The 24,186-nt window shown below is 42.3% G+C and overlaps 1 protein-coding gene across 2 annotated transcripts; it reads right to left on the bottom strand.

Moving 5' to 3' along the window:
* Nucleotides 1–12,264: 12,264 nt before the first annotated feature.
* METTL18 (methyltransferase 18, RPL3 N3(tau)-histidine) lies at nt 12,265–23,836 on the bottom strand. 2 transcript variants are annotated; one of them, XM_089669993.1, is made up of 3 exons: nt 23,792–23,836; nt 20,741–21,030; nt 12,265–13,440 (listed from the first exon to the last, which is right to left on the bottom strand). In XM_089669993.1, exon 3 carries the CDS (start codon nt 13,369–13,371, stop codon nt 12,289–12,291), a length of 1,083 nt encoding a protein of 360 aa, XP_089526119.1. In that variant the 5' UTR covers nt 13,372–13,440; nt 20,741–21,030; nt 23,792–23,836; the 3' UTR covers nt 12,265–12,288. The 2 variants fall into 2 exon arrangements, with proteins under 2 accessions (XP_089526119.1, XP_089526118.1); XM_089669992.1 differs by lacking the exon at nt 20,741–21,030 and having other exon boundaries at nt 23,792–23,830.
* Between the last annotated feature and the right edge of the window lie 350 nt (nt 23,837–24,186).

Raw genomic sequence — 24,186 nt, 5'->3', positions numbered from 1 at the left:
TGTGGCCCTAAGTAACGGTTCTGTGGCCCTCAGTAACAAATCTGTGTCCCTCAGTAACAATTCTGTGTCTGTCCCTAAGTAACAATTCTGTGGCCCTAAGTAACGTTTCTGTGGCCCTAAGTAACAGTTCTGTGGCCCTCAGTAACAATTCTGTGTCCCTCAGTAACAATTCTGTGTCTGTCCCTAATTAACAATTCTGTGGCCCTAAGTAACGTTTCTGTGGCCCTAAGTAACAGTTCTGTGGCCCTCAGTAACAATTCTGTGTCCCTCAGTAACAATTCTGTGTCTGTCCCTGAGTAACAATTCTGTGGCCCTAAGTAACGTTTCTGTGGCCCTAAGTAACGTTTCTGTGGCCCTAAGTATCGTTTCTGTGGCCCTAAGTAACGATTCTGTGGCCCTAAGTAACGTTTCTGTGGCCCTAAGTAACGTTTCTGTGGCCCTAAGTAACGATTCTGTGGCCCTAAGTAACGTTTCTGTGTCCCTAAGTAAAGTTTCTGTGGCCCTAAGTAACGTTTCTGTGTCCCTAAGTAACGTTTCTGTGGCCCTAAGTAACGTTTCTGTGGCCCTAACTAACGTTTCTATGTCCCTAAGTAACGTTTCTTTGTCCCTAACTCTCTCCCTGAATACAGCCAGGTCTGCCTCTGTTGAATGACTGGAGGCAAATGGAGAATTCTAAAATGGCCACCATTTATAACTCGACCATTACACAGTGCTGGCTGGCTGGCTGCTGATTGGCTAATGCGATCACATGTCATGAATGAATGCATTATGGGTCAGCGCGCCTTGTCTGCGCGCCTTCCCAGACATCCCCGCTCCGTCGCCGCACATGTCGCCGCCATTTTAGGAAAAATTTCGATTCGCGCATCCGAAGTCTGCTTATTTACGGATTCGGCGCGAATCGAAATTTTTCTAATATTCGAAGCGAATTCCACTTCGCTTACTTCGATTCACTCATCTCTAGTATACAGTATGTCTGTGAACAATATCCATCTGTACTATCGCCCATACCATGTATGAATGCTAATTCACCCCGCACTGCTATATGGTATACAGTATGTCTGTGAACAATATCCATCTGTACTATCGCCCATACCATGTATGAATGCTAATTCACCCCCCACTGCTATATGGTAATCTCTACTGCTTTTAAAATCCACCTCTAACTGAAGCTGATTCATAACTATCAGTGTTCTCATTGGTAATTCTTACTGCTTCCAAAATCTCTAAGGCGCCATGTACACGGGACACTTTTGAACGATGGAAACTGACTTCTGGAAAACGTAGGTTAAAAAACATGTTTAGCCAAGTTTGCATACCATGTTTATGCACGTATATGAGCTTTTGCGTTTAGAAGCGTTTTTTAACGATAACCTCAGGAAACCTTCCAAAATACCCAGAATGCACTGAAAAACAGTAAAAAATTAACTAAACTTTTTTTTGTGGTGTTTGGATGTGTTCCAGCTCAAGAACGATGTACCAGGTCCCTTTCAGTACCGGGAAAATGCTTTGCATGCATTTTTCATGATGAAAAAAGGACAGCATCTAGAAATGGAAGAGTTAAAAAAAAATTTCAAACGTAAACACTTATAAACGCGTTAAGCCGCGTTTACAAGCGTTTGGCGTTTGAAACGCTGATAAAATCTAGTTTTCTGCATTAAAAAAAAAGACTGTAAACTCAACTGTCTGTAAACGACATAGTGTACATGGACACATAGGAGAACATTAGGGAGAGTTCAGGGGCTGCTGAAAAAAACGCTGAACATCTCCTAAACGTGAGTTCATCAGCTGCAGTGTACATGAGCCCTAAAGCTGTCCATATTACTGTGGTGTTTATTTTGATCACATTGTCTAACCTAAATTTATGAGCTGATCCTAATTTTTACCACTCTGCCCTCATGCCTCTTGTAGTCCTCCTTTGGTGTGAGAAGTTTGCCCTGCTAGCCCTGTGTATTAGCTATGCATTCCTAAATGATTAATTGGCAATACCCCCACCCAACTCAGTATAAATTTAGGCCTTCTTTAGGGGAAGCACAGCAGGGGCAGATCAGCAATCTGATTGTAGCCTCCCTTTTCAAACTCTCTCTCTCCTTCACCCCTCTTCCCCATCCCACAGCTTATATATATCAGCCTCACTCCTGTCTTCACCTTATTACTGCACTTATCAACTCCTGCTAAATCTGAGCCCACATACTAATAAAACCTCCAGGACACTGGGACCTGTTCCTCCATATAAGTTACACTCCCATATTACCTTCCTCACCCTTCTGCTTCTCCTAACATCTGGAGACATTTCCCCAAATCCTGGGCCGCCATCTTTTTCCTTTAACCAACACACCCGACACTGGTTGCGATTCCTCTTCATCCTAGAACTAGTACTTCTCCTTAGAACTAGTACTTCTCCCAAGCTTCCCCCTTCCTATGGAACTCCTTACCCCAATCTGTCCGGCTATCTCCTAATCTATCCACCTTTAGACGATCCCTGAAAACCTTTCTATTTAAAGAAGTCTATCCTGCTTCTACCTAGTAATCTGCCTTATATTTCCTCCATCAGCTCATCCCCCACAGCTATTACCTTTTGTATCACTCAACCCTTCCTCCTAGATTGTAAGCTCTAATGAGCAGGACCCTCTGTTTCCTCTTGTACCAAATTGCATTGTAACTGTAATGTCTACGTTCATTTTGTAAAGCGCTGTGCAAACTGTTGGCGCTATATAAATCTTGTATAATAATAATGGGTTTAATTTATGTGGTGAGGTGGCAAAATATTGCCTCCACACCCCCAGTCAAACACACTTGGATTGGTTTGCAGAGCAGCAGCAGTGTCTGCTGAACTTGTGAATAAGCCCTTAGTTGCAGCCGGCAGCAACACTCTTGGGGCTCATTCACATGTACAGTTGGGGAGTGGTAAAACCCGGTTGAGTCGTGGTTTTAAGGCCTCCCAAAGCCAAAGGTTTACACCTGCTGCAGCAGGAATTACACCCCTGCTTTTGGTGGGTGCTACTGCCTGTCAGTCGAGACCCTTTCAAGTAATTGGGGCCACTCTGCAAGTGCCACACAATTGCATGCTTCTGCAAGATAGAAGGGGGTGAGAAAGCAACACACCACTGCCTGTTTAACCCCTGGTTTGCTGTACTGCACATGGTTGCAGGGCTCTTGCAGAGAGGCCTCATTCACTTGAATGGGTCATGCTTGGCAGGTGCTACACCCGCCAACCTTGACAGGGTATGTAACGTTTATGCGCAATAGAGACATGGAAGCTGTACACGACAGCCATCTTGTTAAGGTCTCAGCCATTTTGTGTTTCATGAACAATCATCTTTCACCCCTTCTCTTGAAATGGAATTTGTAGCTGTAAGTTGTGACGGACTTCACAAGAGCCTCTTATCGTAAATAAAACATAAATAGAGGCCAGCTCCAGAGCTGTAAACCGCTAATTAGTCTTGGCAGCATGTCTATTTTCCAAAGATACTTTCCTCTACCCTAACGTAAAACAATAACATAGTCAGCCATCACACATGGCTTATTAGGCTCTAGGAATGCAGAGTGTGCCATAAAACGTCTATTCCAGATGTAACAATTCATAGGATTCAACAGGAACTGGGCACATTAATATTAGATATATATATTTGGATAGATAATTTCATGCCAAGCTAAACAAGGTCCTACATGATTATGTTAGCACATAGGAAAGGGAAGAAAGCAGTCTCTTCCCTCCTGGGTGACAAAGGTGCGCTGTGTTTGGTATCCCTGTGTTTGAAATATAATATACAAGTATTCTGCCTTCTGAACGCCTTTCTTTTATTTTTCTGTCTCTTTATATCTTTGTAACATCTTTTTCTGTAAATATTTTAATTGCACCATTTTGACAGTTTTAGTAATAAATCCTATTTTGAAAAGTGTTGAAACTGTCTCTAAAGCTTTTAATGTAAACTAAAGAATCCCTGTCTCTTGAAGAGTGCTACTGTATATAATAATCCTCTCAATATACCTGTCTGTGGTGACAGTGTGTGTTGCAGACAGTTACGCTAAAATCATAGTGTTATTGCTAGGATTTGTGAGTTTCCTCCTTTTCTGTAAACAGGCGGTGGTGGCAGTGTGAAGGGTTAATTGCGTAATTAACCTAACCCAGTAACAATTGCTCTCAGGCTACTGACACATAGATTGTGGTCCTGCAAGCTGGAAAATCTTTGTACAGGGTGCAGCTGAGAGTGGCATTGTTACGCAAGTAACAGCTCGGTGCGAGATTGGCTGGTCCTTTGTCACTAGTTGGTGAGAAGGGCAGGGGTTGGACGCTGTGTTCCATCACAGGGTGTACAGTTGCTCTCTGCTACAGCTCCAACCTTTCAAGTAGTCCTTCTGCATTGCACTCTGTTTGATGCGCTGGAATGGTGGGTCAGCAAACCCAGATCGTGATCTACCAGTCACCTGGCTGAGATCTACTGGTATATCACAATCTACTGGTTGCTGACCCCTGGTTTAGATCAAAGCACATTCATGTGTTAGAATGACCTAAAAAAGTCCAGACCTAAATCCAGTTGAGAATCTGTGGCAAGACTTGAAATTTGCTGTTCACAGACGATCTCCATCCAATCTGACAGAGCTTTTGCAAAGATGAATGGGCAAAAATTTCACTCTCTAGATGTGCAAAGCTGGTAGAGACATACCCAAAAAGACTTGCAGCTGTAATTGCAGCAAAAGGTGGGTCTGCAAAGTACGAAATGAATACAAATACAAACGCCACACTTTGCAGACGGCTACAATCACCTCAAGTAAAAAAATGTTAAAAACCATTTATCATTTTCCTTCTACTTCACAATTATTTGCCACTTTGTGTTGGTCTGTCACATAAAATCCCAATAAAATACACACACATATACAGTTGCAAGAAAAAGTATGTGAACCCCTTGGGATTACGTGGAGTTTTGCATGAATTGGGCATAAATGTGCTCTGAACGTCATCTAAGTGACAATAATAGAAGAACACAGTCTGCTAAACATAATACTACACAAACATTAGATGTTGCAATGGTTTAATTGCACATAACATGTAAACATTCACAGTGCAGGGAGGAAAAAGTATGTGAACCTTTGGACTTAATAACTAGTTGACCCTCCTTTGGCAGCAATAACCTCAACCAAACGTTTCCTGTAGTTGCAGATCAGACCTGCACAACGATCTGGAGTCATTTTGGACCACTCTTTACAAAACTGTTCCAGGCTTTACAAAACTGTTCTTGGGATGTCTGGTGTGAATCGCTCTCTTAAGGTCATGCCACAGCATTTCAATCGGGTTGAGGTCAGGACTCTGACTGGGCCACTCCAGAAGGCGTATTCTGTGCTGTTGCAGCCATTGTTTTGTTGAATTACTTGTATGCTTTGGGTCATTGTCCTGTTGCATCACCCATCCTCTGCGGAGCTTCAGTTGGCAGACAGATGGTCGTACGTTTTCCTGCAAAATGTCTTAAACTCTGGAATTCATTTTCCCATCAATGACAACAATCCGTCCAGGCCCTGAGGCAGCAAAGCAGCCCCAAACCATGATGCTCCCTCCGCCATGTTTTACAGTGGGGATGAAGTTTTGATGTTGGTGTGCTGTGCCTTTTTTTCTCCACACATAGTGTTGTGTGTTCTTCCCAAACAACTCAATCTTGGTTTCATCTGTCCACAGTATATTTTGCCAGTAGTGCTGTGGAACATCCAGGTGCTCTTTTGCAAACTTCAACCGTGCTGCAATATTATTTTTGGACAGCAATGGCTTCCTCCGTGGTGTCCTCCCATGTACTCCATTCTTGTTTAATGTTTTCCTTATTGTAGATGTATCAACAAAAATGTTAGCATGTGCCAGAGATTTCTGAAGGTCTTTATCTGACACTCTGGGATTCTTCTTTACCTCATGCAGCATTCTGCGCTGTGCTCTTGCAGTCATTTTTACAGGACGACCACGCCTAGGGAGAGTAGCAACAGTGCTAAACTTTCTCCATTTGTGGACAGCCTGTCTTACCGTGGACACATGGACATCAAGGCTTTTGGAGATACTTTTGTAACCCTTTCCAGCTTCATGCAAGTCAACAATGCTTGATCGTAGGTCTTCTGAGAGCTCTTTTCTGCGAGGCATGGTTCACATCAGACAGTGCTTCTTGAAACCAGTAAACCCAAAACAGGTGTGTTTTTTAAGGGCAGGACAGCTGTCAGCAACACATCCAATATCATCACACTGATTGGAGTCAAGGTTGGCTCACCCCTGACTCCAATTAGCTCTGGGAGAAGTCATTAAGCTAGGGCCTCACATACTTTTTCCTCCCTGCACTGTGAATGTTTACATGTTATGTGCAATTAAACCATGGCAACATCTAATGTTTGTGTAGTATTATGTTCAGCAGACTGTGTTCTTCTATTGTTGTCACATACTTTTTCTTGCAACTGTGTATATATATATATATATATATATATATATATAAATAAAATGGTGGGTGTTGCAATTTTTTATATCACACAGTATTTGTTCAATGATTGTTCAAACAATTTTTTAAAAAAGAATAAACTTTATTGAATTTACTGCACAAAACACAACATAATACCCAATTGTTTGGTAAAATATAAAAGATGTCATGCGGAGTATATAAATACTTAACATGTCACGCTTCAAAAATTGTGCACACCCATGCAATGGTGACAAACTATGGTACTTAAAAATCTCCATAAGCGACACTTTTAACCCCTCCGCTGCCAGGCCCTGCGATCCAATTTCAAACTGGAGGTGGCCAGACAATTTTTGTAATTTTTCCATTGCTTTATTTTTCCCTTTCAGAGTTTGTAAAAGACCCCCTAAACCATACATTTTCTAAAAGCATGTGACCAATAAAATAAAAAAAAACAAAAAGGTCATACTGACTTTTCAAAAACTATATACTTTTATCAAAACTCGATTTTTGCTAAAAATACACTAAAATAGTTATTAGGTACAAACACAGCAAATTTTACAAAATTCCTGCTAATTGTAAAAGCTTAACCATTTTTGAGTCAATAAATAACATACATTTGTACATTTTGAATTGCACCTTTTTGCAAAATGGTGAAAATATAAAGTATGCAACTGTAAATCACATTTCTCTAAAAATCTGGAGGTTTTAATTTTTTACTTACAGCTTTCAGAGTTTGTAAAAGACCCCCCAAGCCAAATATTTTCTGAATGCACATTACCAGTACAATAAAGAGAAGGTGCTACTGATTTTTAAGGTCCTGTGATATTAGTGCAAATGTTTATCAAAACAATATTTTTGCTAAAATTCACTAAAATCATTATTAGCAGACACTTTATTAGAAGACACAAGCACAGCAAGTTTTACAAAATACTTGCAAAATATAAAAGCTTAACCTGTATTGAGTTAATAAATAACAATTAGCTATACATTTTAAGTTGCGAAATGGTGAAAACTAAACGTACGCAAAACTGTAAATATCCAAAATGTATTTAAAAATCTGGAGGTTTTGATTTTTTACTTACATCTTTTAGAGTTTATAAAAGACCCCCAAAACATATATTCTCTGAAAGCATAGGACCAGTAGAATACAAAGAAGGTGCTACGGATTTTCAAGGCCCCGCTATATTTGCGCAAGCGCTTATCAAATCGCTATTTTCACTAAAAAACACTAAAATCCTTATTTGCACACATATAACTTATAAAATTCCTACTAAAGGCCTTGTTCACATGGGGTGTACTCAGCGTACGCCCATTGAGGGTCATATGGAGGGCCGTGTTTATGTGTTCTGTGCATCCCTGTGCAGGCAATCCTATTCATGTCAGTTGGGACGCAGTGGCTGCAAGGACAGATCTGACATTTGTGTGGGTGTTCGTGCTTGGTCCCAAACGCAGTGTGAGTTCAGAGAAATGCACTCACACGGATGTCAAGTTTAAAAAAAACAAAGGAAACAGCAGCGCGGGATTTCCATCAGCAATATATGTAATTTTTATTGAAACTACGGATGCACAGAAATTTCGGTGGCCAAAACGTTTAGGCTGAAAACACCCCTTTGGCCATTGGCCAAAATGAAAGAGAGCACCGATGCAGGTGCCGAAAAAACCCCACCCCTCACCGCCGCTCGGTAGTTCTCAGCCTTATCTGAGAAACCATCGATCCTGGCGCTGGGCATAGAAATGAGTGAAGGAAAGATGGCCGCCACTCATCTCTATGCCCTTGGAGGACTGAAGCAATGTCACCTCCCGATCCGGCTTTTTTTTTAAGCACTAGATCAATGCTTTTTTTTGATCCAATACTTTACATTGCAGAGGAGAGATGTGGGGTCTTATTGACCCCATATCTCTCCATAAAGAGGACCTGTCACTAATTAGTTTTATCACAAGGGATGCATGCATTTCTTGTGATAAGAATAAAAGTGATTAATTTTTTTTTAAAAGGACAGTGCAAAAAAACAAAAACAATTAAACACATTTTTTAAAAAAAGTTTAAAGTGCCCCCCGTAGTGGTGAACACATACATAGGCCATGCCCACATATGTAAACGGTGTTAAAACCACACACGTGAGGTATAGCCATGAACGTTAGAGCAAGAGCAATAATTCTCGCACTAGACCTCTGTAACTTTACACTGCTAACCTGTAGAAATTTTTAAAGCATCACCCATGGAGATTTTTAAGTACCGTAGTTGCACGCCATTCCACGAGCGTGCGCAATTTTAAAGCATGACATGTTGGCTATTTACTTGCCATAACATCCTCTTTCATATTTTACCAAAAAATTGGGGTATATATTGTTTTTTTGTTTTTATTTAATCAAAGTGTATTTCTCTCCAAAAAATAAATATTCATTTTTAAAAACTGCATTTCGGTTTTCGGCCAAGTGCATTTTGAATTTTCGTATTCGGCACCAGAATTTTCATTTCGGTGCACCACTAATTGAAACAATTAAAAATAGTACATTCACGTGTAAAGTTCTCAGGTATATTCACGTGCAAGCGGCTCAGGTACAGATCTCAACATGGAAATAACATCAAGTGTGTTAAGTAAATGACCATTCCAAATCCCTCAGTCGGCATATCGAATGACTGAATTTGACAGCTGTCAAACCCTGCTAATGGCCGACACCGCTAACACTGCCTCCTGGATCTCTGTACACTGTAGGAGGAAAGGACCCTATTTAAATCCCCACACAATCATTTGGGGCAGGTTATGACAAAGGTGTGTCCTTTGAAATGCGTTACCACCCCCTCCCTCTCCTCCATTCCTACTGTGTACGGCGATCCACAAGGCAGTGTTCGTGTTGTCAGCTGTCAAATTCAGTCCCTCGATATGACGGCTGAGGGATTCGGAATGGTCGTTTACTTAACACACTTAATGTTATCTCCATGTTGAGATTTGTACCTGAGCCGCTTGCCAAGAACTTTACACGTGAGTATACTATTTTTAATTGTATTCAATAAAATTACATATATTGCTGGCGGAGATCTCGCGCTGCAGCTTCCTTTGTTTTTTTTCAAGCTGTTTAGATCTTCCCGGGTCTATTGGCAGCTGAAGGATCCTTCTGCTGTGTCCATCCTGAGATTCGCTTCCCTCATCCCTGCAGAATATCGGACATTGGATTTGGAAAGCTGGGACCTGTAGTGCGCTAGATGGGTTTGTGATTTGTTTTACGGATGTCAAGTTGGAAACAGTAGCTGTGTCCATGCAGCCACTACGTCCCAATTGACATGAATGGGACTGCCTGCACAGGAATGTACAGAATGCCTGTGCATTTCTGTGCAGCTACTTTGTCCCAATTGACATGAATGGGACTGCCTGCATGGGGATGCACGGAACACCTGTGCATCCCTGTGCAGCTAAACACAGCCTCCCTGTAGTATGCCCTGTGTGAACGAGGTGCATTTGAACTGCATTTCTGCCACCCCCCTTAATGGATAAGATCACCTTTTGACAAAAATAATAAATGCACATTATTTTGCAGGTAAGAAAATGTGCATTTATTTTGTGTCTGTTTCAGATCGCTGGTGCCATGCAGGTCTCCTGCAGACCTGACAGTATATCTTTTTGCCCGTACATCTATTACGAGCAAGCCGATACACTCTGACAGGAACAATCAATGAAGTACCGCAGTGCCGTGGTATTTCATTGATAACTACATGCCAACAGCTGCTAAGGCTTGTAGTTATCAATTACTTAGTTTTCTCATTCAGAGGGCTCCGCCCACCCAGCAGCATTTTTTAAAATTTTAACAGCTAACGGGGGGGGGGGGGGAAGATCCCCCGCCAGCTGTTAAAGCAGAGCAGGTCCTCCCTTAATATGGGTGTAACATGTTATGAAAGGTGAACCTATCCTTTAAGTTACAATAGGCAGCAGATGGGGGGGGTTTACCTTTGCACCCATGGCAAAGTTGACCCGACTTGTAGTGAAGCAGCCTTCTGAAAGCTACACATTCAAGTCAATACGGACGCACTGCACATGCCCTGCAACTGCGTGCAATGCATACAGTTGCAGCGCATTTGTCAGCAAAAATGGGGTTAAAAGAGGTGGTAAGGAGGCATCGACTCACTTCTTCAGTGCCTGTCAGTAGGCACTGGAGTGCAATTTGAATGTAGATTGGGCTTCAAAAGGCAAGGGAGACTTCTAAATCTACCCCTACTTTCTTATTATTTTTTTTACAAGTATATTATTTTTAATAATGTCTCATTTTTGAGACAGAAAAAGGGACTGAGGACTGTCCCTTTCTTTGCAGTCTGGGCTGCATTGTAGATGAATGAATAGAAATCTGTACAGACTCCTATTCATTCACAAAATGACATAGTAAACACTGTTTACCATGTTTCATTCACAAACTGAAACATAGTAAACACTGATGAATGAACAGTGTTCACTACTGATCACCTTGCTCATTCAGTAAAGAAAAGGGGCTGGTAAACACAGGTTTACCAGCCTCACCGCTCTCCATCCTGACAGTCACGATCTCCCAGGCTGCAGATGGGAGGGGGTGGAGGGAATGCCGGCCAGCAGCAGTGCATGGGGGTGGGAGGTTGCATGAAGGATCGTGGGGGGGAATTGGCCCATACCTGGGGATCAGTGCTGGGGGGTGCAGGAAGGAGGCAGGGGTCACAGAAGCAGGGAAGGCTCTGCAATTACTGGCGGGAGAGGCAGAGGAGGGAAGCCGGCAATTGCAGTGGGTGAGAGGCAGAGGAGCGGCAGGTGAGGGTCACATTTTAGGTAATAGCTCTGACCATGAGCTTATAGCAGAAGCAGAAAGTCACATACGGACCTGGCAGCAAAAGGGTTAAAGCCTTTACAGGTTACCAGTTCAGTGTTACACAAGAGGTCTGTTGCTAAAATGATTGCTCTTACTATAGCATTTGCAGCAATACCTAATGTGTGGTGCGAATAACATTGACATGTGCTTGTGGGACCTAAGTATGCATTAACCTTTGCTTTGAGCATGGGGAGAGGCGCTTAAATTTTTTTTTTATTATTTTATTCAATCTTTTGTTACAGTTTCTTTAAAAAAATGTTTAGCACTTTTATTGCTATCACAAAGGACGAGCAACATCCTTTGTGACAGCATGGACAGTGACTGGTACTCTTTACGGAGAGATCTGGGGTCTATTAGACAAATCTCTCCTCTGCCCTTAAAAGCATTTGATCCAATTGACCAAGTTGATCAAATCTGACCTTCCATATCTATGGTCAGCCGGTGGAACTACCACCTTCAGTTCCGAACTCCCTGAGGGAATCGGGAGAGCTTCGGAAGGTGGTAGCTTGGACCCTCGTCAGTTACATGTAAAAGTGACCCTGAAGTTCTTCAGCTGTTTGGATTGCTCTTGCATTTTAAAGCATCTCTGTCTGAAAACATTGATACCTGGGTCAACCCGAGGGCATATGGATGCGTCCCATAGGCAGAAGGTGGTTAAACCAGTATCTCTAAACTGGAGCTGTCACTTTTAGGAGTGGTAGTAATATCACCACTAAAAGTTTCCTTTCTTTTTTTTCTATATTGTTAAACAGCAAGTAGCAACTAGACCACACAAATTTATTTTTTATGTTGGGGAATCGACTGTTCAGCTCTAGCTATACTCACATTTATATTTTCTGCACGGTTTCAGTTTCTCAGTGATTTTATGCTGCCTATACTTTTAATGAATCCCATCCTATTGCTTTCTCCTGAAAACAGTTTCCAGGGAGAACACAGACCTGTGCCTTTACAATACAAACTGCTAATTTACAAATTCTGTATAAAAAAAAAAGGCATTTTATCACAGAAAGCCAACTGAGGCATCAAAATAGACTTTTTATTAATGGTCTTTAAATGTCAAACTTAGAAGCATTCTTTGAAGTCCATCATCATTTGTCTTCAGTGTATTAATGTTGAAAAGGCTGCCCTTTTTAATAAAAGTCTCAAATGGTAGGACACCCCCTCCTACACCAAAATAATGAGACTTGCTTGCTAGGCATATATTCCCATCATCAGCCAATAGATTCTGAAAGAGATCATGCAGAGCTTCATAGTAATTAGGATTATATATGGTCTCTGATGTAAGAATAATATCATATTTTACCAATGGCGTTTGATTTTGCATTAATATTGTAAAATTTGACCAATCGCCAGAGAAGAAGCGGCACTTGGATAGGAGCCCTGCATGGGTTTCTGACTTTTTGAGTCTTTTTTTACTTGGTTCTTCTGTAACATTTCCAGTTTCATCGGTACTGTCACAGTTGACCAATGCATTAGGTATAGTGATCTCTTCTATCACTGTGTTGTTGTAGTCCTGAAAATGCACTTCTCTGGCTTTTCGCCTTAGAGCCTCGATTCCCAACAAACCAGCCCCACAGCCAAGATCCAAAACTATTTTTTCATTGAAGCTGACATCTTCATCTTCAAAATATCTGAGAAGATCAAATGTGCACTCCCAAATTTTCATGCCGCCTTCATATACCCCAGAAATCAAATCAGAGTTAGCTGTAACAGTTTTACTCACTATATTTTCACCATGCAAATCTTCATTTGACAATGTCATTTCCACTACAGACACGTTTACGAATTGCAGATCTGAGCTTTGTTCAACAATTTTATTTTCCAGCACTTTGTTAACATCTTGTGGAATTTTATGTTCGATGGCTGGTTTACAGCAAACTTTTTTTTCTCCAGCTTTGCAATCCTTGCTCATACTGCTGCCATTTAATACATCATTATTACAGGAGAAATTCAGTTCTATTTCCTTCTCTTTGTTTTTAGTGGATAATTGTATCTGTACTTCTTTGTTTTCTGATAGGTGCATATCATGCTCTGCTTTCTCCCCTTTAAGGTCTGAAAGACCAGTACATCCCACCTTACCATCTTCTGTTTCTTCAATACTGAAATTAAACTGAAATGACATTTTCCACTTAACCAGCTTTATTGTAGAAAAATATAAAGACCTCAGTTGGAAGAAAAGTCTTTTACAACCCTAAAAAAAAAGAAAATATGTTATATACCCATACATATATCGTATTATCCACAAATGCAAACAGAATATGATAGAACATTAACAATCTAAGGCCCAGAGAACAAAACATTATGATACCTACAGACTCCTGATAAAAACATCCAACGAAACCTTTACTCACTGCAAGTAAAAACTAATGAATGTATATCCAAATTGGATGTTTCCAAAAAGGGCGAAAAAGCCTACTTTAGAGCATTAAATGGAGGCTTCATCTTGGCCAGTGATGCTACCACCTAAGAGTGCCCTTGTATGGACCTTTTGGAGGTGTGGTGCCGGGACAAGTGCTCAGCCCCCATTGACAGTGAATAACCATTTGTTTACTCCACTGTCCTAGACATTAATTGGCTTTATGGACTCACCTGCACAGCAGAGTTTGACAGTTACACAAGAACAGGTGCAACGACCCAGATACAAAGGCTTAGCATCTGGCTCCATGTGCCCATCCCTGTGTATATATATAAAACCTGGCTGTGCAGATGAGTCCATACAGCCGAACAAGTTCATTCACTAATATGAGCTGCCTATACACAGCTCTGCACTAGGGCAGAAAAATAAACAAATGTATGAATTAATCTCATCTCACTCTGCTCAAACTGTAAGAAAACCTTTTTAAGTAAAGTTTATAGCTTTCATTTACAAACAATAAAAGAAAGCAAATGCTTGGCAGTAACATTTAATACTAGAGTGAACTGTAAATAGCTTCAACAGTACAACTAGACATGTAGAAGCCTTGCATTGCTTCTGCAGTTTATCTGGATCAATGCCGCAATGTAATAATGTACTCTGGACGCATCCTTTTCACATAACTACTACCAGTGTCCAGGTTCAGGGCAGTATCAGTGCTGTGTCTGACAGGCTTCACACAGTTTTCTTAGGATAAAAAGCTGTTGTTACTACATGTAAATATTCCATTGCATATGGCAGTCCAAAAATGCATTGGCATACAGTATATATTCCTATAGGAAGATCACGGGACTCAAAGCCTCAATAACACTTTTCTAACAGTAGATCTCTTTAAAACTACCTGCGATTAATTCAGGTAAACATACGAGTCACTTTCCGTAACATTCATTCACACTACCTCCATTTTGAGAACCTGCTGCTGTGACAGTGACAGATTCTTACTGAACTACTGCCAGTTAATAGAATAGAAAACTGATGGTAATTAATACCAGCTAGGAACTAATGTACAGAGGTATGCCAGTACTTGAGAGTGGGGCATGTATGTGCTGGGAAGTTGACATTAAAGGGTAACTCCACTTTCTTGAAAAAATAAAAAAAATTATATATATACAGTTGTGTTCAAAATAATAGCAGTCAGACATCATTAACCTGATCAATCACTGTTTTTGGTAGAAATGATATTTCTGCATGGCAAATAATTTACTAGCAGGTGTAGTAGAGTAATAGAAACCCAACAGACCCAACAGTCATGACATGCTTGCTGCTGATTCTGTGTAATTGAATCACTAATTGAAAGGGGCATGTTCAAAATAATAGCAGTGTGGAGTTCTATTAGTGAGGTCATTCATTCTTTGAAAAACAGGTGGAAATTATTGCCCTATTTAAGGAAGGAAGGCAGCAAATGTACATGCTGGTTACAGTGCATTTCTCTCTGAAATTCTGAGGAAAATGGGTCGTTCCAGACATTGTTCAGAAGAACAGCGTACCTTGATTAAAAAGTTGATTGGAGAGGGGAAAACATATAAAGAAGTGCAGAAAATGATAGGCTGCTCAGCTAAAATGATCGCAAATGCTTTAAAATAGCAACCAAAACCTGAAAGACGTGGAAGAAAGCGAAAAACTACCATTCGAATGGATAGAATAGCCAAAATGGCAAGGACTCAGCCAACAATCAGCTCCAGGAAGATCAAAGAAGGTCTAAAGTTCCCTGTGAGTACTGTTACAATTAGAAGACGCCTATGTGAAGCCAAGCTATCTGCAAGAAGCCCCCGCAAAGTCCCACTGTTGAGAAAAAGATTTGTGCTGAAGAGGTTACAATTTGCCAAAGAGCACATTGACTGGCCTAAAGAGAAATGGTGCAACATTTTGTGGACTGATGAAAGTAAGATTGTTCTTTTTGGGTCTAGTGGCCGGAGACAGTTTGTCAGACGACCCCCAAACACTGAATTCAAGCCACAGTACACTGTGAAGACAGTGAAGCGTGGTTGCGCAAGCATCACGATATGGGGATGTTTCTCATACTACGGTGTTGGGCCTATTTATCGCATACCAGGGATCATGGATCAGTTTGAATACATCAGAATACTTGAAGAGGTCATGCTGCCTTATGCTGAAGAGGAAATGCCCTTGAAACGGGTGTTCCAACAAGACAACGACCCCAAACACACCAGTAAACGTGCAAAATCTTGGTTCCAGACCAACAAGATTGATGTTATGGAGTGGCCAGCCCAATCCCCGAATCTTAATCCAATAGAAAACTTGTGGGGTGACATCAAAAATGCAGTTTCTGAGGCAAAACCAAGAAATAGAGAAGAACTGTGGAATGTAGTCCAATCATCCTGGGCTGGAATACCTGTTCACAGGTGCCAGAAGTTGGTTGACTCCATGCAACACAGATGTACAGCAGTTCTCAGAAACAGTGCTTATACAACTAAATATTAATTAAGTGATTCAAAGGAAAGCAAAATCTTCAAACATTTTTCAGTTTATATAGTGAATGTTTGAGTTTGTAAAGAAGAATACAAACACTGCTATTTTTTTTGAACAGTCTAATATTCACTTTTCTTCAATTTTTTTAGAGGAACAACACAAATTTGATATATTTTTCTTCATGTTTTGATTTGGAATAGAATGTGTAGTGTTCCCAATGCATTTGTGTGTATGGAAATAAAAGCTATTAGAAGGATTTTGAGCTTTATTCACTTTTTTCAACACACTGCTATTATTTTGAACACAACAGTATATCATATACAATTGCTACACAAGTCATATTGTAAGTGAATGTTACAATTACAATTACCTTTCCTTTTCAATCTGCTGTGCTGCAATTTTCTGGGAAAATTCAGTGCAATATGACTACCTGGAGGCATTCTGTACACAGGTGGTGCACAGAACTTTCCCAGAAATGTAATTTCCCACTTGTGTGCTCTGCTCTATCCCTGGTCCCAATCAGCTATCAGCTGGTCACTGGGTGGGTGACAGTATGGACTCTCTGACCTCAGTGCTGGGCTGTGACAGGTGCACAAATTGAGCACAAGCACCAACAATTTTGGTGTGGCAGCCAAAGGAATTCTAAAGGATATCAGCAACACCCTTTATGAATTCCTCTATAAATGCTGACAATAACTTTCACTGTATTTGTTAATTTAAGCACAAGAGAATCCATTTTGTATAATGTCCATTTTACAAAGACTAACATTTTCCTAGAATGTTCTCTCTCATCCCCTCCTTTCTCAACGTTTTAGTTTCACAAAACTGGATAGCTGTTGACATATAACAAGTGACATTATTCACACGTCACTACCTGAATGGAGTCTGCATGTTCTTCCTGTGCCTATGTGGGTTTCCTCCAGGTACTCATTTCCTCCCACACTCCAAAGACATGCTTGGAGGTAAATTGGCTCTAGTATGTGTATGAATGAGAGTTAGGGACCTTAGATCACACCTTTTTTATCTCATGTATAAAATAGAACGTAATAATAAACCTCTTCAGAACAGAAGCTTTGACAGAATCCAGTGTCTAGTCTGGTTTTTTTTTCTGTTCTTTGCAATTGCAAGGCCCTCTGATTCCTCCTGTATTGAACTGTATTGTAACTGTACTGTCTTGCCCTCATGTTGTAAAGCGCTGCGCAAACTGTTGGCACTAGATAAGACCTGTATTATGATAATAACAACTGTATATTTTTGCCATTTGTAGAGCCTTTTGCCTTTTTTTTCTGCCTCTAAACGCCCCTCGATGTTACTCTACGCATCCATGTACATACATGTTTGCAGGTGTTTAGAGGCAGAAAAAAAAAAACAGGGCCAGTGCATTCAGGAGAGGAGCATTCTAGCATCAAAACATGTTTGACATGTCTAAACGTGCTTTAGTGCTAGATGTGTCATGCACTTGGGTGTTCATTCACTCCAATGGACAAATTCATATTCTGCCCAAAGGAATGAGCAAATGTCCAAGCGATTGGCTCGCCTAACTGGGCTTGCAAAACGTAACTTAAGACTTTTTAATGCTGCTTTTTCCCTCCCCTTGCACACAGGCATCCAAGGGAAGAAAAAACAGGATTTTATGTTACTCACCATAAAATCCCTTTCTCTGAGTTCATTGACAGACATAGCTGCCTTTTCATTACCCATGACCAAACAGGGTTTTATAGCCCCACCTGCAAGAGAAGGACACTAGGCAGAAAAAGTTTCAGCACCTCCTATGGGCAGTCCTCTCTGGTCATAAAACCCCCTCTCTGCTATAGGCTTACAGTTCGTTCCGATCCCAGGACTTTGCCTCAGCCCAAACAGGCTGACATCCGCAGTGACCAGAGTCACCCGAAGAGCAAGGGAGAACCTTCTGTTTCGCACAGGAAGTGACCAAAGCCACATGAGAGAGGCCCTTGTCGACTACCCCTGGTAAATTTGAATGTCCAAGCTAGTCCATTTGGATAAGATTGCCTTCTGCAGTAATCTCATATGGAACTGGACACACGGAAGTACTCTGAAGGTAGCCACCATCAGGCCTAGACTGCACGGAAAAACGCAGGGAGAGTCGAGTCCTGTTTGACCGCTGACCAAAGTTTCTGTAGCCTGTCCAATGGGCATAACACCTTGGCCAGCTCTGATTCAAGGATTAGCCCCAGATACTACAAGCATTTGGATGGGATCAACACCGACTTCTGGAGGTTCAGGATCTGAAGCCTTGTAGGGAACACATGGTGATCTCCACACTGCCCAGCAAGTACGAGTTAATCTCCCCCCATAGGAGCAAGTCATCAAGATAGCAAAGCACAGCAAGCCCTTGTCATCTCAGCAAGGCCAGAACTGTTGGTAAATACCAGGGGAGCAGAGTACAGGCTGAAGGGCAACACTACAAATTGGTAATGCAACAGAAAAGCAAAGGAAACACAGACATCCCTTGCATATGGGAAATGTGCAGGTAAACATCCTTGATGTCTACAGATGCCAGAAAATCCCCCTGAACTTTTGAGCCTTTACGAAGCCATTCAAGTCCCTGAGGTCCAGGATCGGGCGAACCCTGTCTGTTTTGGGAACTGCGAACAAGTAAGAAATCCCTGAACCGCTCTGACTCAGGCACTGGAATAATCACTCCTGAAAGGAGCTCTGTACAGGGCCCGCAGATGGTCAGCAAGAGCAACAAATTAGAGGGAAAGAACCTGTCCGGTGGAAATGAATGAAATTCCATTTTGTAGCATGAAAGAATGCATTCATGGCCCACTTGGCAGGAAGTCCACGGGCCCGGAAACCAGCGGCAGCAACCCCCCACCCTAGAACCGGTTGGAGGCAACCTGCAAGCCGAGGAGGATATACCATAGGGCCTTTGTCATGGACCCAGGGGAACGAAAAATCCGCTTAGGTCAGTTTCATCCTGCCATGTGGGCCTTTTTCCTTCTTGGACTGAGACAGAAAGGTAACCTTGCCACCATAAAGTTCTTGACAATATCGTCCAGCATAGTTCCAAACAGCCAATCTCCCCAGAAGGACAAGTTCACCAAACATATTTGAAGATCTGGTCAGCCAACCAATGCTTGAGCCACAAAACCTGCTGCAGCACTAATGCCAAAACAGAATAAGGAGGAGTGGAGCTGTGGCAAGGGACGCATCACAAATGTACTTTAGTCCCTGGACCAAATGGTCCGCCAACTTTACATACACTTGAGGCAACTATATAGAAGTCAAGGATTGTAGAGGAACCTTGGCCCAATTTGTTCGATTCTGGGATACCAGGGCCAGGACTGGCTGGAATGCAGACCCGGCAATGGTGAACAGGGAGCGGGCCACCACCTCCACCTGCAATATGCAGGATCCTTAGGTGGAAGATTCCTCACCAGGATCTCCAGAGCCTTGTTCAGCCAAGATATAGGAGGGTCCACCACAGTAGGCCCTCTTCTTCAGGAAGTCTCATCAAAGAGTTAACATACTTCAGAGAGCTTGGGAAGAACATACTGGTGCTTTGGAGGACCCCAGTCCTTACTGCAACCATGAAAGCAATGACTAACGCTGATCCCTGTGCAAATACAGTGGCAGAGGACCCATCCTCTTCCTCCAAGGGAGTGGCATCAGGATCCATGGTTAACCGCTCTGGAGCCCACCTGATCATGGGGAGTCCCACCCCTTAAACGGATCTCCGACGTTCGACCACAGTATCTCAGCCCAGAGGAGGTATTGCTCGGTCCCCTAAAACGCCTTCCCATACCGCCGAATGTCATAGGGCACAGAAACAGGGGCAAGGACAAGCCACACCCACCTGACCTACAGGCAGAAGCAGGGAGAACCTGATACCAGGGATCCCTGTGTGAGGCCCCAAGCTCCAGCAGGAGCATAATCATGTGCAGAGGGAACCACAGGCCACGCAGTTATCTGTCATTGCTCAGCTGTCACGGTCCTTGCTAGAAGGAATATAAAAATCTCATACAGAGCTACTGCTGACAGGACACCTGGAAAATAGTGCCACACAAAGATGGCCACCAGCTGCCGACTCATCCCTAGAGGCAGAAGTGGAGGAGGAGTGCCCACGGCAACTGAGACCTGCCCCAGGTAGAGACAGCCTTCCATTAAACCAAGGCAAGGAATGCCCACGACCAAAATGGCGGGTGTCATAGCCCACCCAGCAAGCTGCAAAGGATTTCTGGACAGCAGGGCCACATGGAGCGCCCACCCATGGGTGGGCACAGCAGAACACCAGCGCCTAGCCCCAAGCCTGCGGAAGAGCCCTGAGTTGTCATGCCCAGTTCTGCTCTTGCTATAGCAGCCACATGCCCTGCCAAACAGTAGCCCAGACTTCCCCAGCTCGTGCCTGGGACACACACCCAGAGCACTGGATTGGGCCCCACACCTCACCACCAAGCATTCCTCCTGGACCAACCGAAAGGGGATTCAGATGGAAGCAGCACCATCCAAAAACTTCAGCATACTTCAAAGGATAGCCCAGGGTCTGAGAGCCAGTTAGGTCAGATTGCAGGCAGGCGAGCCCCCTGTGTAGGAGGAGAACCAGCTACCACCAAAGTTTGGAAGAAGAGGGGGTGGAGGGGAATCTGCATCTGGGAAGTGAAGAAAGGGGGGCATTTCAACTTACCAGTCCTTAGCATGCAAGTAAGGCTCCTGTGACAGATCCTCCTATCCACCGAAGTGGGGGGGGGGTGCGGGCTGTCGGTTTAGAGGAACACTGTGACACAGACTATAGCCGCCCGGTCATATGTGTCCCTGTGAGACATGTAACCGCTGGCCGCCCTGGTCCATGGGGCATTGTTGCGGCCGACCGAGTGTGGAGCTAATGGTCTGTGTGCGCTCGCTGGCCAGATTGGGGTAACCACTGGATCCAGATTAACCAGCCCATCGCCCAACCTGACTGTTGATAGAAGATATCTGCAGGAAAAAAATCCCAGGAAAAAAAATTAAAAGCTATATGACCATGAGCACCAGCATGAAAAATATGTCCATACTCCTGAAGACACTAGACAGAATGACTGGTGGCTTATAGCAGGTTTTATGCCCAGAGAGGACTACCCATAGGAGGTGCTGACGTGGTCATAATTAAAAAAAGAGGCTGTGTTCATCAATGAACACAAGAGAAAAGTCTGTGTGTATGGGGCATTAGTTTTGTTTTCAGTGTCTCAGCCAGAAAAATCCATAACAATGTCTTACTGCACTTTCTGCTCTATGAGTGAGCATGCATGAGAGCTGCAATCGGGACGTGCTAAAAGGAATGACAGGATGGAATGGCCAAAGACTTTAACAGGGCGGTAAAATACTCAGACAATAATGGAACAGAAGGGAATACCTACAGAGAATGGGAAACAAAATATAAACTCATTTGCAGGCAAATCTAACGGCCACATCAATTTCTCCTTTCCAACAGGTGTTCCCCAAGCAGAGTAGTAGATTGTAAAATTTAAATTATTTGGGATTATAACTGCTTTCTATGGAATGACAGATGAATGACACAAAGGAATGCCCATAGAGTATCATAAGAAGCAAGATGTGACCTAGAGTCAGAACCATTCAACATATCAAAAAAAAAAAAAAAAACTTAGCTGATGTACTCACCAAGAAAACAATAATAATTCCACCTAATCTCAATTTTAAAGGATAAATTCACCTTTGGAACATGTTACATGTTCCACCCGTCTTTAGGGTGGATCATGTAACATGTTCCCATAGCCACAGCCTTTACAGGCTCCTTTGGACAAAAATATTAAATGCTCATTTTTTTACCTGCAATAAAATGTGTATTTATTATTTTTGTCCAAAAAGTGAATTTATCCTTTAAACAACACCACTGACTTGGAGAGTATGTCTGCTAAGGATTTATGTAATATGTCTAATGGTTCAGACTCCAGGTCACATCTTGATTCCCATTATACTCTATGGGCATTTGTTTGTGACATTCATCTGTCATTCCATAGAAAACAGCTATAATCCCAAATATTTTCAGTTTTACAATCTGCTACTCTACTTGGGGAACACCTGTGGGAAAGGTGAAATCGCTGTGTTTATCAGATTTGCCTGCAGATGAGTTTATGAGCTAGAAAACATGTGATCGCAAAAGCTTGCCATTTAGATTTTTCAATACAAATATATTCATTTAAATATCTCATATTCTTCAGGTCTGTGTACAGCAGTGTGATGTATTGCATTTTCGGACAGTAACACGTGGTGCCATACTATATGGTGCAGTGCAGAAAAATGCAAATGTGACGTTTTCCGCACTGCAACACACCGCACACTAGCAGTGTGGTGTGAACAGGGGGAACACATAGAAAACAATTGTTTTCTATGTATGCCAGCAGTGCCCTGTGTATATTCAAGGCAAAGAAACACAGGTCATAGTATATAGCAAGGCTGTTGTTAGAAACCACAGGGCCCCGTACAGCCAATGTAATAGGGCCCCAAATAAACACAGTTTATTATGCTTGTTATGAACACAGTGAGTGATCACTACCGATCACCATTGTGTTCATTCAGGAAAGGAAGGGGCTGGTAAATGTGACATATCTACTGACCCTTCCCACACTCTCCATCCCATTGTATTCTTGCATCTACCTGTGGGAAGGAGAGCAAAGAAGTCGGCAGCACTGCGGGCGGCACACAAGGGGGCTTGGACAGCATGGGGAAATGTATGATGCACTGGATGGGTGCTGCAGAGAGAGCCATACAAGCTATCAGTTCCAGTAATTGTCCCCCCCCCTGCTGTGCAGATCACCCTCCCTGCTCACACCTGTTTCACCTTGATGCCTGGGCCCCGTACAGGAGAACCAGTGGTACCTCCTTATCCACGGCTCTGGTATATAGTATGATTGAGCTCTTACTTTCACACTGCAGAGATTTTGAAGCGTTTTTGCGTTAAAAACTCCTGAAAAGCTCAAGAAAATCGCTTCCCTATGTATGTGAATGTATATCTATGTATGTTTTCACACTGAGGCGTTGCGCTTGCGATGCAGTGTAAAAGCTCCTGCTTGCAGCATCTTTAGGGCATGTTTGGCGAGTTAAAAAAACGCCCCAAAAATGCCTCTTCCCATTGAAATCAATAGAAACTGCCTAAAAAGCGCCTCTGAGAAGCGTTTTTGGTGCCGTTTTTAAGTCACATGTCCTTTAAAAATGTTCAGAAAGCGCAGAAAAAATGCCTATGCGTTTTTGTTGTGTTTTTTCTTTTCAGACCAGTGTTAAAAGTCACGCCAAAGACATGCTGGGAGGTTAATTGGCTCCTGTCTAAATTGTCCCTAGTGTGTGTATGTATGAATGTGAGTTAGAGACCTTAGATTGTACACCCCTTGAGGGTTAGGGACTGATGTGAATGTACTATATATATGTAAAGTGCTGCATAAATTGATTAGTTATTAGTACCTGAAATAAAGTAGCCTGTTTATAAAACATTTCCATAACCAACACCTGCAAGGCTAACAGACGTTGGATAGCTCAGCTTCTTATGTAATACTTCTCTGTGACTTGGTAAGGAATGCTTCTGTCAGTACATGAGGCCTGATCCCAATGAAACCTCTGTGCTGCCAATAAAGCATCTGCTCAATTTTGTGATCACGGAGACTACAGTGTGTGTGTAAAAAATAAACATCAGATTCTAACACCTAGTACAATGTAAATGCAACTTAGAAAACCCCAAATCACCTACAGAGGATAGAACTCTCAGCAGAAACAAGCATGTCCGGACTCCATGTTAAACCAACAATATGAACTAAAGAGCGATAAGCGCATGGGGGCATGTCAGAGTGCACAGCGCCATCTTGTGGATCCTCGATATACGACGTACCACAAACAAATGTATCTATATGCGTAATTAATGCAATATCGCCATCTTGTGTTCAAATACGAATACTGACAGGAAAAAAAATGTTTCAATTCAATACCGGCCACTTTCACCCCCCTCCTGCCCAGGACACTTTTCAGCTTTCACACTTTGAATGATAATTGCGCGCCATGCAACACTGTACTCATATGACATTTTTAGAATTTTGTTTCACACAAATAGAGCCTTTTGGTGGTAGTTAATCACCATTGAGTTTTTTA

This window comes from Staurois parvus, unplaced genomic scaffold (genome assembly GCF_062004578.1).
Source record: "Staurois parvus isolate SC_StPar_1 unplaced genomic scaffold, SC_StPar_1.0 ptg000086l, whole genome shotgun sequence".
NCBI lineage: Eukaryota > Metazoa > Chordata > Amphibia > Anura > Ranidae > Staurois > Staurois parvus.
The sequence above is the reverse complement of the archived record's forward strand: the minus strand, read 5'-3'. Positions and strand labels throughout refer to the sequence as shown.

Excerpts from the sequence above, each read along its gene's own strand:
- METTL18 (XM_089669993.1), bottom strand. The coding sequence starts at position 13,371 with ATGTCATTTCAGTTTAATTTCAGTATTGAAGAAACAGAAGATGGTAAG.